At 31.8% G+C, this 16,133-nt stretch overlaps 3 protein-coding genes across 6 annotated transcripts; all 3 read left to right on the plus strand.

The window, feature by feature from the left end:
- The first annotated feature begins 5,375 nt into the window (after positions 1-5,375).
- On the plus strand, positions 5,376-7,532 carry LOC107895857 (uncharacterized). The gene has a single exon (XM_016821074.1). The coding sequence runs from the start codon at positions 5,376-5,378 to the stop codon at positions 7,530-7,532; it is 2,157 nt and encodes a 718-aa protein (XP_016676563.1).
- Positions 7,533-9,465: 1,933 nt separating this feature from the next.
- Positions 9,466-12,351, plus strand: LOC107897800 (protein gar2). Its single transcript, XM_016823369.2, has 4 exons — positions 9,466-10,025; positions 10,647-10,818; positions 11,095-11,141; positions 11,232-12,351. Exons 1-4 carry the CDS (start codon positions 9,568-9,570, stop codon positions 12,208-12,210), a joined length of 1,656 nt encoding a protein of 551 aa, XP_016678858.2. The 5' UTR covers positions 9,466-9,567; the 3' UTR covers positions 12,211-12,351.
- Positions 12,352-13,435: 1,084 nt separating this feature from the next.
- Positions 13,436-15,012, plus strand: LOC107897801 (protein SOSEKI 2). 4 transcript variants are annotated; one of them, XM_016823372.2, is made up of 4 exons: positions 13,436-13,999; positions 14,077-14,146; positions 14,200-14,270; positions 14,346-15,012. In XM_016823372.2, exons 1-4 carry the CDS (start codon positions 13,783-13,785, stop codon positions 14,765-14,767), a joined length of 780 nt encoding a protein of 259 aa, XP_016678861.2. In that variant the 5' UTR covers positions 13,436-13,782; the 3' UTR covers positions 14,768-15,012. The 4 variants fall into 4 exon arrangements, with proteins under 4 accessions (XP_016678861.2, XP_016678862.2, XP_016678859.2 ...); XM_016823373.2 differs by having other exon boundaries at positions 13,437-13,999; positions 14,212-14,270; positions 14,346-15,011; XM_016823370.2 differs by having other exon boundaries at positions 13,438-13,999; positions 14,200-15,010.
- The last annotated feature ends 1,121 nt before the right edge of the window (positions 15,013-16,133 follow it).

Genomic DNA, 16,133 nt, shown 5'->3' on the forward strand with positions numbered 1-16,133 from the left:
TAACACATTTCTAAATTTTCTCACATAAGTCCTATTTAATAATTTCGCATACAAATGATAAAATTAAAGTATGAAACTTTCACACATGCCTTTTCACATACAATAAACACAAAATTTAATGGTTAATTATTTTTTTACGACTCGGTTTTGTGGTCCCGAAACCACTTTCCGACTAAGGTCAAATTTGGGCTGTCACAAACCACTACACTCCACCCGTACCAGCCATACACTCCATATGGGGAATAGCTCAACCCACCTAGCCCAACACTCCACAGTTGCAGCCTTGCTACTCAATTAACAGTAAATTGAGGCAAAGCCTCCAGTACGTGGACAAGCCACTTTCAGTACTTCCTCCGTCAATATCCCAGTCCCATGCATCAGATAATAACAACATGGCATGCAGTAAATAACAACAGTCAAACATGCATTTAGGTCAATTTAACCTTAGGGGTATTTCGGTAATTTATCTCCTAAGGGTAAAACTGTAAATTTTCCACTTTTAAAGGTATTTCAGTAATTTATCTATTTTAGGGTTTTTCATGCATATTCCTACCTTTCACGTACTAACAGAATCAATACCGAGGGTTCTTACCGAATTGGGCCCGTTGGCCCATCATTCCAATTTTGGCCCATTAAGCCCAAAAATATCGAGGGCACAGAAATCATGCACTTTGCAGTCCAAACATTGCAGCTTACCAAAAACATTAATCGATTTACCTCACGAGTATTCGCATACTCGAAAATCTACAAAATACTGGTTTTCGACATTTCGGCTTTTCGACTTTTGCCGATCTAGACTAAGAAAGAGGGTGTTAGTTACACACCTGTTTGCGACGATATGCTGACGAGATCCACACACGAACCGCCTACAATTGGATTACTAACACGTTAATCTAACTATTCAAATACAAACTACGTATTAACCCCTTACAATATTCGGCCAACCACACCTACAGGTCATAGTAAGCTTATAAGAAATCAATAAGCAACTCATTAACAAATTTTTGTCAATGTTTACCACATAATCATAATTTCACTGCAAGCTGTCTTCCTGAGCAACAGTCACTAAATCATTTATAACTAGAGCTACGAAACTCCAAATCAAGTGCTGTTAATTTTTCCTGAAAATAGACTCATATATCTTCTATCCATAAAATTTTCATAATTTTTGGTTTATCCAATCAATACCAGATTTTTCTCAAAGTTTCCCATATTTCACTACTTGACTAATCTGACCACTCTTCATTGCGAATCAAATTTCTTATTGTACAGAATTCAAAATATGTTCTCGTTTATTTCATTTGAAACTAGACTCATTAAGCTTTAATTACATAATTTATTCAGCTTCTAATTCATCTCCCACAATTTATGGTGATTTTCCAAAGTCACGTTACTGTTGCTGTCCTAAGCAGATTTATTACCAAATCACTCTTTCACACCTAACTTGCATGCTTGTTATTTAAACATGTATATCACCAATCAATCATCACATATCTATGATTTTACTTAAGTATAACCTCCATTTCATCATTTTAAAGTACAACATGTTAGCCGATTTTTCCCCTTAGCATCTAAGGCACATGCATGCTCATTTGTTTGGCTCAACTTCACCTATCTTCCATTTTTCATCAAAAGAACATGAAACAACAACCAAAAACCAAAATATGCTTCATGAGTTAAGGTAGAGTCAAGAAGAACTCATGAACATCAAGATAGAAGCAAAGTACCAAGAACTTACCTTCAATTTTTCCCCCTTCTAGTGACCGAATATTCAAGGGTTTCCTCCCCTATTTGCTCTCTCTCAAATTCAGCTATGAAGAACAAAGAATGAACAAAAACTTTCCTTTACTTCCTTTTGTTATTCTTATCACTTAACATTTTATGACGCATAAATGATATACTAATATTTGTGCCATACTCATGCCATAATTCCAATAAAAATATGCCCATAATGCTTACCATGCCCATCATCCATTAACTATTAAAATGCTAATGCCCATCATCCATTAACTATTAAAATGCTAAAATGCATACATTATCAACTATCCATCACCTTGGCCGTCCACTACATTAAAAGTGGGGAATTTGACATGCAAATCCTCCTATTTTGCACTACTATTTATTTGGCCACTACAAATTAGCCTATAGCATTTTCAAACATTTTCACATAGGTCCTATTTCATAATTTCACCCCCTTTTTCTTATGGAACAAAAATTAACTAAAATTGTCGGGTTCTATCTTAAGCTTGGGCCTTCTAGAGGCCCACTTACATAATTAAACCTATACCAACATTCACAGAATTCCCGAAAATTGGGGCGTTACAGATCTAGACATTAAATTCAAATTCGAGAGATCACATATCCGACTGAAATGACTTAGTACAATTGGAGTTTTACAAAACGATCATAGTTAAAAATTTATTTATCTTAAAAGAAAACTTAGTCTATTTTCAAAAAAACTTGTGAGTATAACAAAACTGTTTAAGTTATCATCTTTTTTGTAACGAGGACTATTTTTAAAAATTTAGTTAATTTTCCTGTTTAATTATTATTCGAAATTCATCTATAATCTAGTAGCGGAAAAGTAATATCTACTTATATTTTTAATAAAAACGAAGTTCATTCATAATTAATTAATATCCATATTTCAATATCCTAAAATCAAATTATATGTCATGCATTCTATAAAAACCCAAATCCTAAGTCCCATGCCACAATTCAAAAATAAAGCAATACAGTCTCTGAATAACAAAGTTAAGATATTTTATTAGAAAAAATAAATAAATCTGAGTGAGACTCTCCAAATGTCGTGTCCACATCTTAACCTGGGGGTTATATGTAGAGATGGAAATAAAAGGGGAGTAAGCTATGAAACTCAGTGTGAGTTCAGTCATAAGAAAATCAGTGTAAATAGTCGATGAAACATGCTAAATAACAATGCATAGAATTATCACAAACAATTATCAATTCAAAGTCTTGATTTTAGGAATTAACCATCAATGTAATATCTTAGAGTTCACGATTTATGTACGCACGTGTTTGTGAATGGTAATTCAATTTCAGCATATTGAAGAAAGATCCTACTAAGCTCTGCTACACACCACAATAGGAGTTCCCTTGAACTTCAACAATCTTCACATTGGGTTGTGGTTTAACCACCAATGGTTTGGAGATAAATTGCCAATAGCTATGGACACACAGTAGAATTTGTAAATGAGAACTGCCACTAGACTGTGGATACACAATAAAATATTACAGTTAAAATATGTCACTGGGTTGTAGATGCAGAACATATTTACAGATAAAAGCTACTGATGGGTTGTGGATGTATAGCATATTTGCAGTTAAAGGAAAAATATTGCCAATGGTTGTGGCTGCACAACAAATTTGCAGATAAACTGTCTATGCTTTCTCTGTACATATTGTCCCACCCCATGCAATGCAATATGGTATGCCTATAACAGATCAATACAGTAGTAATTAATATGCTTATAATAGTTCGATATAGTAGCAAATAATATGCTTCTAGCAGATCAATACGATGACATTTAATATGCTTATAATAGATTAATACAATAGCAAATAATATATTTATAATGGATCAATGCGGTAGCAATTAATATGTTTATAACAAATCAATATACAGTAACAAAAAACATGCTTATTATGTGTTCGGTTTAACGATATCATACAACATGTTGACCATTTAAAAAATAATAAACAATTTTAAAATATTTAAAATCATCATTACTAATTACCCTGTTTAATTTTCTCATTTTTATCTCTTAAGAATTAGAAAGTGTAATTGAAATGCTACAATATATTTTTAAATTAAATTACAAGATGATTTGCAAAAAAAGAAAAAAAAAGAAAGATCAAGTGAAAAAATTAAAACATAAAACAAAAGTAAATTAAATAAAAAATAATAGATAAAAAAATTTAAAGAGAATAAGGAGATGAACAAGAAAGGAATTTTTATTTTATCCTCCTATTATTAAATCATTTAGATCTAATAATTAATTCCATGATTTTAAGAATACAACTTTTTTCTTAATTTATAATAATTATGTCATGAGTGAAGAGAAAGTAAAGAATATACTGTAGATAATTTTTTTAAGCTACATACAATCATAATTACACATATAAGTAAAACATATATGAATAATTATAATTAAAATTAAGCATTACGAAATACAATAAATTATTATTCAAAATATATCCTAATTTAAATCATAATAAATTTATATAGCGCCCACGTAATGAGATTTAAATCAATTTAAATCAAATAATTATAAAAAAAATTACGAATAACTTACTTAAAGGTTAAATTGTAAGCTAGGTCATCAAGAAAATTTGTTAACTAAAAAGTATATTGGGAGGTGTCTTTTTTTTTTTGTAAAACAAAAAAAAATCGAAGAGTGCACCAAAAGAATGGTACAACTTAAAAGTGTGAAAGAGAAAAGTCTATTCTTATGGAGGACAATACGCAATTAATTGTTAATCAAGCACAAGTTATACTTTAAAAGAATAAAGTGATATTCTTTTCTTCTCTCTTTTCCCTTTTTCTTTAATCTCAAATTATATATAAATCTTAATTTAATATAATAATATTATATATAAATTTTAAGTTGATGTAATTATATACATGAAAATTTAATTTTAATTCAATTTTTATGTAAAAATAATAATGTTATTTATGAGTCACTATTTTTTCTCGAAAATTTTTATGCTGACATTTTATTAAACTAAAAGATGAATGAGTTTTAAATTATGTTGTTTTTCAGAAATTATTTGAATTTATATGGTAAATTTAAATTATTTTCACACTTATTTCCTTATTGCTACAACCGCATATATGTGCTTTTTTATTTTTATGAAAATAATTTAAATTTATTCATTTATTTTTTAATTTAATAAAATATCAAATTAATAATTACCACATAATGGCCTAAAATAGTACTAGATTGATAATTATGTTAATAGAATGTGAAATTTGAATCAAAATTGAAGTCTTATGTATATAATTGCACCAAATCGAAATTGATATTGAACATTAGATTAAAGTTCATGTATAATTTTGATATTTATCTCTTATATTTTAAGTATATTTAAAATTTTAACTTAATTGAGTCGATCGGATCGTAGTTCGGTTGGCATCAATATTGTTGTCAGTATAGGAAAACGTGAGTTATGGATAATTTTAGATATTAAATTTAAATGGCTCCAACAACAACATTAGCCTACTTTTTCATAGAAAATGTAATTCTCATCTAATGGAACAATATAAATATCTGAACCATAGCTTTAAGTTTCCACAGAAGCATTTGTTGTTACTTAACCCACAAACTTACATAGAAACCAATTCAAAAGGAGAAATGGAGCCTCACCACCATTTTAGCCATCAACATCCTTTGGAGTTCATCGAAGAGCACAACGTTAAAAGTGAGAAGGCTAATTGCTCAGGATGTGGGGAGCTGGTATCACGTCTAAGCTATAGTTGTACGGAGTGTGAGTTTTACCTTGACAATAAATGTTTCGAGGCCTCCCCAGAGGTAAATCATCCCTTTCATCCCAATCATAGCCTTAAACTTTTAGCAAGTCCACCATACATAGGTTCATGGGCTATTTGTGCATTCTGTGACAAAACAATAAGTGAGAAATTTGTTTATCATTGTTCTTGTAAGTTAGACCTTCATGTAAAATGTGCTTTGTTTTCAAAAACCATTGCTGAAAATAAGATTGGGGAGCTTGAAGGTGATTCCCAAAAAGATCTATTGGTCTCTTCTGAAAATGGTTCTAAAGAATTACTTAAAGAAACCAATTGCTTTGCATGTAGGAAGCCATTACTGGATTCTCCATTCATTTCTTTTGATTCTAAATTTCACTTGCATAAAAAATGTCTTCATCTACCTATTGAAGTCAATCATCTTTTTCATAGCCAACACCCTTTAGTTTTACAATTCAATAGTCAGCGTCTCCCTTGTCAAATTTGCCAAATAACCCAACCGAGGGGACTTGTCTACTGTTGTTCACCTTGTGAGTTTACCCTTCATATTGCATGTGTTGAGCGACCAACTACAGTTGACCACCCATGTCACCGTGAGCATTCTCTTGTTTTACAGCTCAATTTGAAATCTCTCCTTTGTCAAATCTGTCATGAAACACATGATTTGTCGCCTGCTTATTATTGTTCCGCATGCAAGTTTGGCCTTCACGTTCAATGTGTCTCTCCAGCACCTACTATCAAAGGTGAAATTCATGAACATCCATTCATCTTGTTTTGGAGACAAGTCCCTTTCATTTGTGACGCATGTGGAACAAGTGGAGATTCTATCTCTTATATTTGTTCTCCTTGTGGCCTTATAGTTCATGAAAAGTGCATTGCATTGCAACCCATCATCAAAAGGTTTCCGCGACATGGTCACCAAATTTCCCATACATTCATCCATAGGAAACATGAGATCAAATCTTGGAAATGCCGAATTTGCTATGAGGAGGTGAATTCGAAGCATGGGTGTTATTGTTGTTCTGATTGTAATTATATTGTCCATGCAAATTGTGCAATAAAAGATTACAGATGGTACACGATAATCGACTATGAGATTGAAGAAACGGGTGAGTTGCTTAACAATTCAGCCTTTGTTGTTATTAAAGAGACCAAGCTTGGAGAAAATATTGTAATACCCACGGAGATAAAACACATAAGCCATCCTCACAACTTAATTTTCAGCGATAATGTTAAGGGTGATTGTCATAGATATTGTGATGGTTGCATGTTGTTCATCTCGACTTCATTTTACCATTGCTCACAATGTGATTTCTTTATCCACAATTCATGTGCTGAATTGCCTAAAAAGATGTACATGTGGACTGATACTCACCAACGTCCCCTCACCCTTTATTTGCATGATGTTTTTCGGTGTCGAGGTTGTGGGTTTGAGTTCAATAATTGTTTCTCCTATGATTGTAATGTCTGCGGGGAGCAATGCCTTCCTTGTGTTCTAATATCGGATAACTCAACATGTCATGGGCACGACCACTGCCTTTTCTTTTACGACGAGTATGAAGGTCAATGCAATGGCTGTGGAAGGAATCTAAATGATGCGTATGCATGCAAAGATTGCAACTTTGCTGTTGATTACAGATGTCTTAGGCTTCCCGACAAGATTCAACACAAGTGTGATGAACATCCCCTCAGGCTCACATATGGTGAAGACAACATTTATTCAGAGTATCATTACTGTGATGTTTGTGAAAAAGGAAGAAATACAAGCCATTGGTTTTACCGCTGTGCAATTTGTGAGAGTTCAGTTCATCGGGATTGTGTTATCAATGCATACTCATATATGAAGCTCGGAAAGACCTACACAACAAAGGATCATCCACACCCGCTCACCTTCACTAGAAAAGCTTATGATTACCCTTCTGAATGCCATATATGTGAGGAGCACTGCGAAGATCTATCTGCTGAGTGTCTAGAGAATGGGTGTAACTATATTGTTCATTGGAAATGTATAGACCCTTATAAATAGGATATCTTACAATACTTCGAGGCAAGAGAAAAAGAGGTTCATGATTGATCGCACCCAATGCTGCTCTTTGCACCCAAGTTTCTAGTAAAAAATATTACTTTGTCGGCTGGGACTTGAATGTCCATTAATGTAGTGTTATTGTGTATTCTTTTATGGTATTTATTGGAAATAATTTGTGAAGCTTGATGTAACTGTGACATGTTTGTAAATAATTTGGAATTGGTGTTTTATTAGTGTTGACAAAGTACATTCAAGTTTGAAAATTTTTTTTTGTGAATTTAAATCAGTAACTATCTGAGTTCAAGAAAATTTGAGTCAGTAAGAGATTCGAGCTCAGAAAAACCTAAGCCCGAGAAAATTCAAGCTTAAGGTCGATCTTGTTCGAGCCCAAGATAAATCTGACCCAAAACCCTTCAAAAACCATGCGTTATAACTAAACAACCATAATAACTATTAATTAATATACATTTATGATGTTATTTAAAATAAAAATTGTTTATTTTATGAAAGTGTATTCACAATCATTGTATATTTATATTAAAATTTTATTAATAGAAAAAGTAATTAATAATAATTTTTTATTTTAATTTATAAATTGGAACAAAATTCTAAAAATATTAAATTAATGTAAAATATTTTTAATACTATAATTATATATGTATAATAAATGTATCAATTAATAAATATTAAAATCTATAAAATTGTACTTTAATGACAATATATATAATGATAGAATATTTTAATGGCAATATGATATTAATAACATTATTAATAAATTTAATTTTAAACAATATATCTTTTAATAAAAAAATTATCTATAACAGTACAAATTAGAAAATTTAAAAGTTGTTTAACAATTAAAAGAAAAATTAACATATCAAAATAGAATATTTAATAAAAGGAAAATTCTGAAATTCATGAAATTATGTGAAGTCATACAACTATATAAATTCGATTCTTAACATAATTACATTAAAATTAAATCATCCTAAGCGTAAACCCCAAATCTCAAATATGAAAACATCTAAAATTTGAACCTATAATCACAAAAAGAAAATTATAAATCTCTTTCTTCCCCGATTAATTTAAATTCAACGTCGCAAAAAATATTTCTTATTGTTTTATGGTGATTTTATACAACAAATACTTATGTCAAGAGTTGTTACATGCTTAAAATTGGAGAGAAAAGTATTAATTAGCACAAATTAATTAAAGTGGAATGTAATTAAAGATTTTTGGATACAATGTCTAAAACTACTCAAAACTACTTTCAACCCTTAATTAGGAAAAGAAACACACTTTAACGTGCTTGAAATCACGTATTCCTACATTGATAATAATACTGATGGCAATCAAACTAAGACTCCGTCAACTATATATAATCATTATTTTTCTTTATTTTTGAAGGTATTAATGATTTTTTCTTAAATTTTATTATGATAATTAAATCTCCTTAATTAATCATCAAATAAATTTTAGTATGATAAAAATTAACCTTGAGTAGTATATTATTGAAAATTTTTATTTTGTTTCCTTTATTAATTAACTGTGTAATTAATTTCCAAATAGATATCATTCCAAGAAAGAAAAATCAAATCAGCCCTTTTCTTTCTTCTTCTTCTTCTTCTTCTTCTTCTTTATAAATAGACTAGTAGAGTTATTTGTATTTTTTAAACTATTTAAAAAATCTTAAAACTTAAAATATAAGTTTGATGTTAAATTATAATTTTTATAAAATGGCAGAAAACAGTTGATTGAAAGCCTCAACTAGTATTTTTAACGACAAAAAAGAATAAATGTTACCTTTAGGTTCTAAATTCGGAGAAATACTTTTAGGGACCTAAGTTAAAATGGGTATACTTTAAAGACTAAATGATGTATTAAGCCAAAATAAAATAAATAAACTAGAAAAACCGAAAATAATACTAGATTTAAACGATGTCGTATAGCTGCTATTCTCATTTACTTCAAAATCAATAAACTTGGGCTAGGGTTTTAGCCAACTGTGAGAACTGAGAAGGTAAGGGAAACAAATATGGTGTTGTCGAACAAGAAGCTGAAGCAAAAGCTAAGAGCAGAACTATTGGCAAAAAGGGTAGCCGAATCCGAAACGGATAAGAAAAAACCAGATTCAAATTTGGAGCCTCAGTCCCTGAAATTGCTCCTAGACTCGGTAACTCAGAAACCCAGATTGTCAAAGCGAGAAAAAAGAAGAAAAAACATTCCTTTTTTAATAGGGTCGAACCAGGAAGCTGAAGGAAAGGGAAAAGAGGGTGGAGAAGATGAAGTACAAGGAAACAGTGAGGAGGTTGAAAATAAGAGGAAAAAGAAGAGGAAGAGAGAGGAGAAGGTGAAAGAGGCTAAAACGACGTCGGATAATAAGGAAAGAAATAATAATAGTAAGAAGAAGAAGGCAAAGAATAAGAAGAAAAAGAAGCCGAAGATTGTGAGTGAAGAGCAAGGGGTTTTGCAGGTTGAAAATGCGACTGAAAGGTAATTTTTAGAATACCCTTTCATAAATTTGGGTTTTTTTTAAAAAAATTGAGTTTTAATGTTTGGTATTTCAGTTTGATTGTGCTTTTGGTGATTGGTGTTTCTATTTGCATTTTGGAAATTAAAATGAAGTATATTTTTTAAGTTTCTTAAGATAAAATTTTCTTATTTTAGCAAAGTAAGTATCATTTAGTTGCTATTGATGGTCTCATCCTGTTAGCAGAATTGTATTTTTATTTCTTTTTTATATGATTTGCAATCTGTAAAGATATTGTAATTTTTACAGTCAGCTGGAAAGCTGAAAAAAAATGGGGATGGAAGTAAGAAAAATTGAATTCTCAATGTTGCTTTTGAAGCTCATTCTGCTGCATCCACTCTATTCTATAAGAAAAAGAACAGGTTTATCTTATAAGTTTTAACTTAGTTGATGTGTGTTGTCCATTTAGGAATTATGTCCAAAAAGTGAAGGACCTTTGGACGAAAAACGAAACTTTTATATCTATTTGCTTTCTATGATGTGTTCTGTAGTAGATTGATAATATTTTCTTCTTTCTCCATTTGCTTATAAATGGGGTTATTGTTTCAAATTTCTTAACTGTTATGCCGTGCGTGTTTATGCAGCCAGGTGAGGGAGGATGTGGCCACAAAAGTATATGTTGGAGGCATTCCATATCGCTATACCGAGGATGATATTCGGTATTATTTAGAAAGTTGTGGCACCATAACTGATGTTGATTGTATGAAGTTCCCTGACACCGGGAAGTTTAGAGGAATTGCAATTATTAGTTTCGAGGTAATTATCTGTGATGCTTGGGGTAGACCAATTTCTTTGTATTAGTATTATCTATTGAGTTACTGTTATTGTTATGAGTTATGACATGTTTAGATCTTATAGAATTTAAAAGGAGTAGAAGCTGAAGTTTTGTAACAATATTCTTGACACTAAAAGTCGGCTCTGTTTGTACTTTTCAAAATGGAATTTTCATGTATATATGTATATGTATATCTTGTTGTAGTTGCTCGATTATTAATTGAGTTTGTTGACATTATTTATCATCATTTCGTACAGACAGAAGCAGCAGCAAAAGAAGCCTTGGCTCTTGATAGAGCTGAAATGTGAGTAAATGTTGTTATCTTCAGTTGTCGATGTCTCTCATTATTTCCTGTTGTTAAAACACGCTTATGGTTTTCTGATGTTTTCCTCAGGGGAGGAATGCAGCTAACAATTCAGCCTTACAAATCCACTCGAGCCAATAAAGTGACTGGTTTTGCCCCGAAGATGGTGGAGGGATACAACAGAATATATGTTGGAAATTTATCTTGGGATATAACTGAGGATGATTTGAAGAGGTTTTTCTCAGATTGCAACATATCATCTATACGCTTTGGCACGAACAAGGAAACAGGGGAATTCCGAGGCTATGCTCATGTGGATTTCTCTGATAGTGTCTCAGTAGCCATGGCATTGAAATTGGACCAAGAAATTGTGTGTGGTAGACCTGTCAAGATAAGTTGTGCAGTTCCTAAGAATGGAGTGAAAACTCAATCAACGTCTGATCCTACAAGTAATGAAGTCCGTAAAAAGGATGAAGGAGCTTTAAGTGTCGAAGCACCTGTGAGTGTTGAGGCACCTACGGTTAATGAAGTTGATGATGGTGGCTCAAGCGTTACCAGTGGTAAGTTGAGGAGAAGGACGTGCTATGAGTGTGGACAAAAGGGCCATATTTCTTCTGCTTGCCCAAAAGGATCTGTGAGTGTCGAAGCACCTGTGAGTGTTGAAGCACCTACAGTTAATGAAGTTGGTAACAGTGGTTCGATGGTTAATGAAGCACCTACGGTTAATGAAGTTGATAACGGTGGCTCAAGTGTTACTAGTGGTAAGTTAAGGAGAAGGACATGCTACGAGTGCGGACAAAAGGGCCATATTTCTTCTGCTTGTCCAAAAGGATATGCGAGTGTCAAAGCAACTGTGAGTGTCGAAGCACCTACAGTTAATGAAGTTGGCAACGGTGGTTCAACGGTTAATGAAGCACCTACGGTTAACGAAGTTGCTAACGATGGCTTGACCGTTAGCAGCGGGAAATTGAGGAGAAGGACATGCTACGAGTGCGGACAAAAGGGTCATATCTCTTCTGCTTGCCCAAATAAGAAATCTGCAGAAACAACAAATACAAACACAAATTGACCATTAATGGAAGGTCTTTTTTTTTTTTCTCCTATCACTTGAATTATTGCTACTATTTACATGTGAGTCCTGCTGTACTTACAAATTGGTAAAATTTTGAGGAAAAAATAGATGCTATTTATATGAGCTTCAACCATTGAATTTTTGGAAGCTTCAAAGGCTGTCAAAATGTTTCCATGTTTTCAGCATCATTGTTTCACGGGACTGGCTTTGACTTTTCATGTTGAAAATGGAAATTGTCCTCTTTTCACTTTGATCCGTGAGCTTTGACAAATTATGTAAACAACATGCTGGGATTTGGTCCTACAACTGAAGCAATTGTTATATAGGTGTTGGTTTAAACTCTAAAAAATAAAATATCCATTTTCTAACAACCCCTTGCATAGCTTAATCAATCATGATTTTTTCAAAGTTTGCCCGCCTTATTTTAATCCATGCAATTTGATCATATATTAAAGAACCGAAACTTATTTATATTTTAGGGTAAATTACAAAGTTGGTCTTTCAACTTTTATAATTTTCATGTTGGGCATAAAAAATGAAAGGTTTGCGATATGAGTATTGCCGTTACATACTTCTATCATTTTAGTCACTACTTTTACATACTTCTATCATTTTAATCTCATTACAGGTTTTGATATATTTGCTTTTTTTGATTCAAAATCTAGAGCTATCTATAACTCCTTCCTAACCCTTAAATAGAAAAATAATGTATTTCAACGTAGTCGAATCCACATCTTCCTGTATTTGCAACAATGCCGAAGTCAATTGAGTTAAGGCTCAATCAATTTTTTTTCTTTTTAAAATTAATTTTAGTTTTTTTTATAGAAAAACCTAGAATTTTACAGGAAAAGCTTGAATTTTTATTGGAAATATAAATTATCTTTTTCATTTCCCTTTTTTTCTTCAATTAATTATGTTTTTGAATAAGAGGAAAAACCTAGGGTTTAAAGGGGATTAATTATGTTTTTATAGGGAAAAACCCGAGCTAAAAACTTGTGTTTTCATCTCAGTAATTGAATAACTCAGTTCCCTTAAAATTCATGTTTTTTTATAAATAATATTAATTTTTAAAAAGAAAATGTGTGATCAAAATGAAAGCTTATTAAACCTAAATAACTAAAATAAATGCATATAATTATAAATTAATAATATAGGACTAAAATTATAAAAATATGTAGTATAAGTGACTAAAATAGTAAAAATTATATAACAAAAACTAAACCTAAAATTAAAAAAGTTCAAATTCATGTGGAAATGTGCCATCTATCCTCTGTAAGTGAGAATTCTCTATAACCAAAATATCAACAATTCCACTGCAAATAACCATAACACAGTTTCCTTATGTTTGCTAGTACTTTGTCTTCTCTTTATAAATATGCAGAATCCCCCACTTTTCCTGTCACCTGTTCCCTTGGCTTTGATTCAATTAAAACCTACTACTACTCTAACTTTACCTGCCCTCAAACTTTCTTCTTACTTTCAAATTTTTGAACTTTTGAATGCCCCATATTTTATGTTTAGTTAAGTTCTCTCATCATCATCTTCATTTGAGCTTTTGTGTAAAAAGCAATGGCAACAACCAATTCAAGAGGCAAAACAGAGTTACCAATGAACAAGAGATATCAAGAAACCAGTCCTGACAGAACCCTTGTTTGGTTCGAAAGAAAAAAACCAAACAATGATCAGAAAGTTCCTGTTGTTTACTACTTGTCCCACAATGGCCATCTTGAACATCCTCATTTCTTAGAAGTACCTCTTTCTTCTCCTCAAGGACTGTTTCTCAAAGGTAAAAACCGGGTTCTCTAGAAATTTAATGAACTTTATCTGATATGTTGTAAATTGTAATCTGATCTATTTTTACAGATGTTATAAATAAACTAAACACCCTCCGAGGTGATGGCATGGCTAACAGGTTCTCCTGGTCTTCAAAAAGGTAACAGACACATATTCAGACATGGTAAAATACTGTAATCTAATAATGTAAAGATTTCATTACAGGAGCTACAAGAATGGATTTGTGTGGCAAGATTTATCAGAGAACGACTACATATACCCTTGTAATGGACGTGAATACATTCTCAAAGGCTCACTATTGTTAGAATCTTCTCTAAGCTTTCGTTCTTATGAAACAGTTTCTTCAACTTCATCAATATCAAAAAATTCTTCAGAGACATACAGTTCAAGTGAAGATTCCAATGTTGCTGGAAAAACTAGAAGGAAATATCATTCATGGAGCGAATTCAAGGAGCTTGATGATGAACAAAAAATCTATAAGGCTAAAACCAGTAGGGATTTTAGCAGCAAAGGCAACAGTGTATCAACACAGACAGAACATGAAATGGGAAGCAATCAAGTGCAGGAGGATTCTAGGCCGTCTTCGAATTCGAATTCGGAAATTCTGAAAAGTATGAACATAGCAGCAGATATTAGAGATCAAAGCGTTGAAAATGATCGTCCTAGTGGGAGGATCAAAGCAGCTGCGGTTTTAATGCAATTGATTGCTTGTGGATCAAAGAGAGTCAAGGATTTGGAATCAATGGAAATTAGGGGTTGATGAGTTGATGAGAGAAACTAGTAATATGCTATGAATCATGATGCAAAAATGGTTAAAATGTTCTCTTTTTTCAGTTTCATGAAGGTAAAAAGAAAATGTTGCCTACACCATCTTCTGTAACACCCTCACGTCTGAAACCGTCACCGGAGTCAAGCTTGAGATGTTACTAAACTTATCTTACCTTTTAAACAACTCTAAACCACTTATTTTAATTTTCGGAATAAACTATTTTTCTGCGTCATGGTTGTTTAAAAATTTATTTCACGAGTTTCAAAACTCGAAATTAAGATCCGTAAATTTTTCCTGAAACTAGACTCATATATCTATCTACTATTTTTTTTCCTAGAATTTTTGACTTGGCCAATTAGTACAGTTTATTAGTTAAAGTTTCCCCTGTTTCAAAACTCGACTGCACTAACCTCTTCTTACTACGAACCATGTTTCTTTCTGTACGAAATTCATATGACTAAGCCGTTTGTTTCTCTTAAAACTAGACTCAACAAGGATTCTAACCAAATAAAGTACACCTTCTAATTAGTTTTGTACAATTTATGGTGAATTTCTAAAGTTGAAATAGGGGATCTAGAAATCGCTCTGATCCTCTTTCACTAAAACTCAGATATCTCATAAAATATAATACCTTTACCTGTTTTGCTAATTCCATAAGAAAATAGACATAATAAGATTTAATTTCATATATTATTCATCTTCAAAATATGTTTCTACAATTTTTAGTGATTTTTCAAAGTTACGTCATTTATGTTACTTTCACATTTTTCATAATTTTCATGTGATAATCACCATTCAATCATACATATTAATAAACATGTATATCATCGGCCATTTTATTAGCTAATCACTAGCAAGTATTTACACATCATTCATTTTTCATATTATACCAAAAGTAGCTAAGTTTCTATACATGCCATACCCAAAACAAAACGTCTAATTATACCGAGTTATTTCTTTGATAGTGTGATCGGCCTCCGACGTTTCCTTCGATCCCCGAGTGGCTAGATAAGTACTATAAGAAGAAGAAAATAAAGAGATTAAGCACTAGGCTTAGTAAGCTTATAAGAAAATAAATCACAACATTCAACATAATGGATAATTATGCATAATATCATCTAACATCATAAATTTCTTTACTTCTCAATTTCTATCTTCTTCTTTATTCCCTTACCTTCTTTCTTACCTGACCTTTCCTTTTTCATAAATATAATCTACTTTTCCTTTGCTGTTAATTCAGTGTAATTTAACTCGTACCCTGACCCGTTGAACCACTCGGAATACTAAGAATACTAGGGTCGTTCCTGTCTTTCAATATCCTGCCAATGCCATGTCTTTGACATGGACTTACATGAAT

The sequence above is a fragment of the Gossypium hirsutum genome, chromosome A10 (genome assembly GCF_007990345.1).
Source record: "Gossypium hirsutum isolate 1008001.06 chromosome A10, Gossypium_hirsutum_v2.1, whole genome shotgun sequence".
NCBI classification, from domain to species: domain Eukaryota; kingdom Viridiplantae; phylum Streptophyta; class Magnoliopsida; order Malvales; family Malvaceae; genus Gossypium; species Gossypium hirsutum.

Coding starts and splice junctions, on each gene's coding strand:
- LOC107897800 (XM_016823369.2), top strand. CDS start 9,568: ATGGTGTTGTCGAACAAGAAGCTGAAGCAAAAGCTAAGAGCAGAACTA. Junction 10,026..10,646: donor GTTGAAAATGCGACTGAAAG/GTAATTTTTAGA, acceptor GTGTTTATGCAG/CCAGGTGAGGGAGGATGTGG. Junction 10,819..11,094: donor TTGCAATTATTAGTTTCGAG/GTAATTATCTGT, acceptor CATTTCGTACAG/ACAGAAGCAGCAGCAAAAGA.
- LOC107897801 (XM_016823370.2), top strand. CDS start 13,783: ATGGCAACAACCAATTCAAGAGGCAAAACAGAGTTACCAATGAACAAG. Junction 14,000..14,076: donor TCAAGGACTGTTTCTCAAAG/GTAAAAACCGGG, acceptor CTATTTTTACAG/ATGTTATAAATAAACTAAAC. Junction 14,147..14,199: donor TTCTCCTGGTCTTCAAAAAG/GTAACAGACACA, acceptor AATAATGTAAAG/ATTTCATTACAGGAGCTACA.
- LOC107895857 (XM_016821074.1), top strand. CDS start 5,376: ATGGAGCCTCACCACCATTTTAGCCATCAACATCCTTTGGAGTTCATC.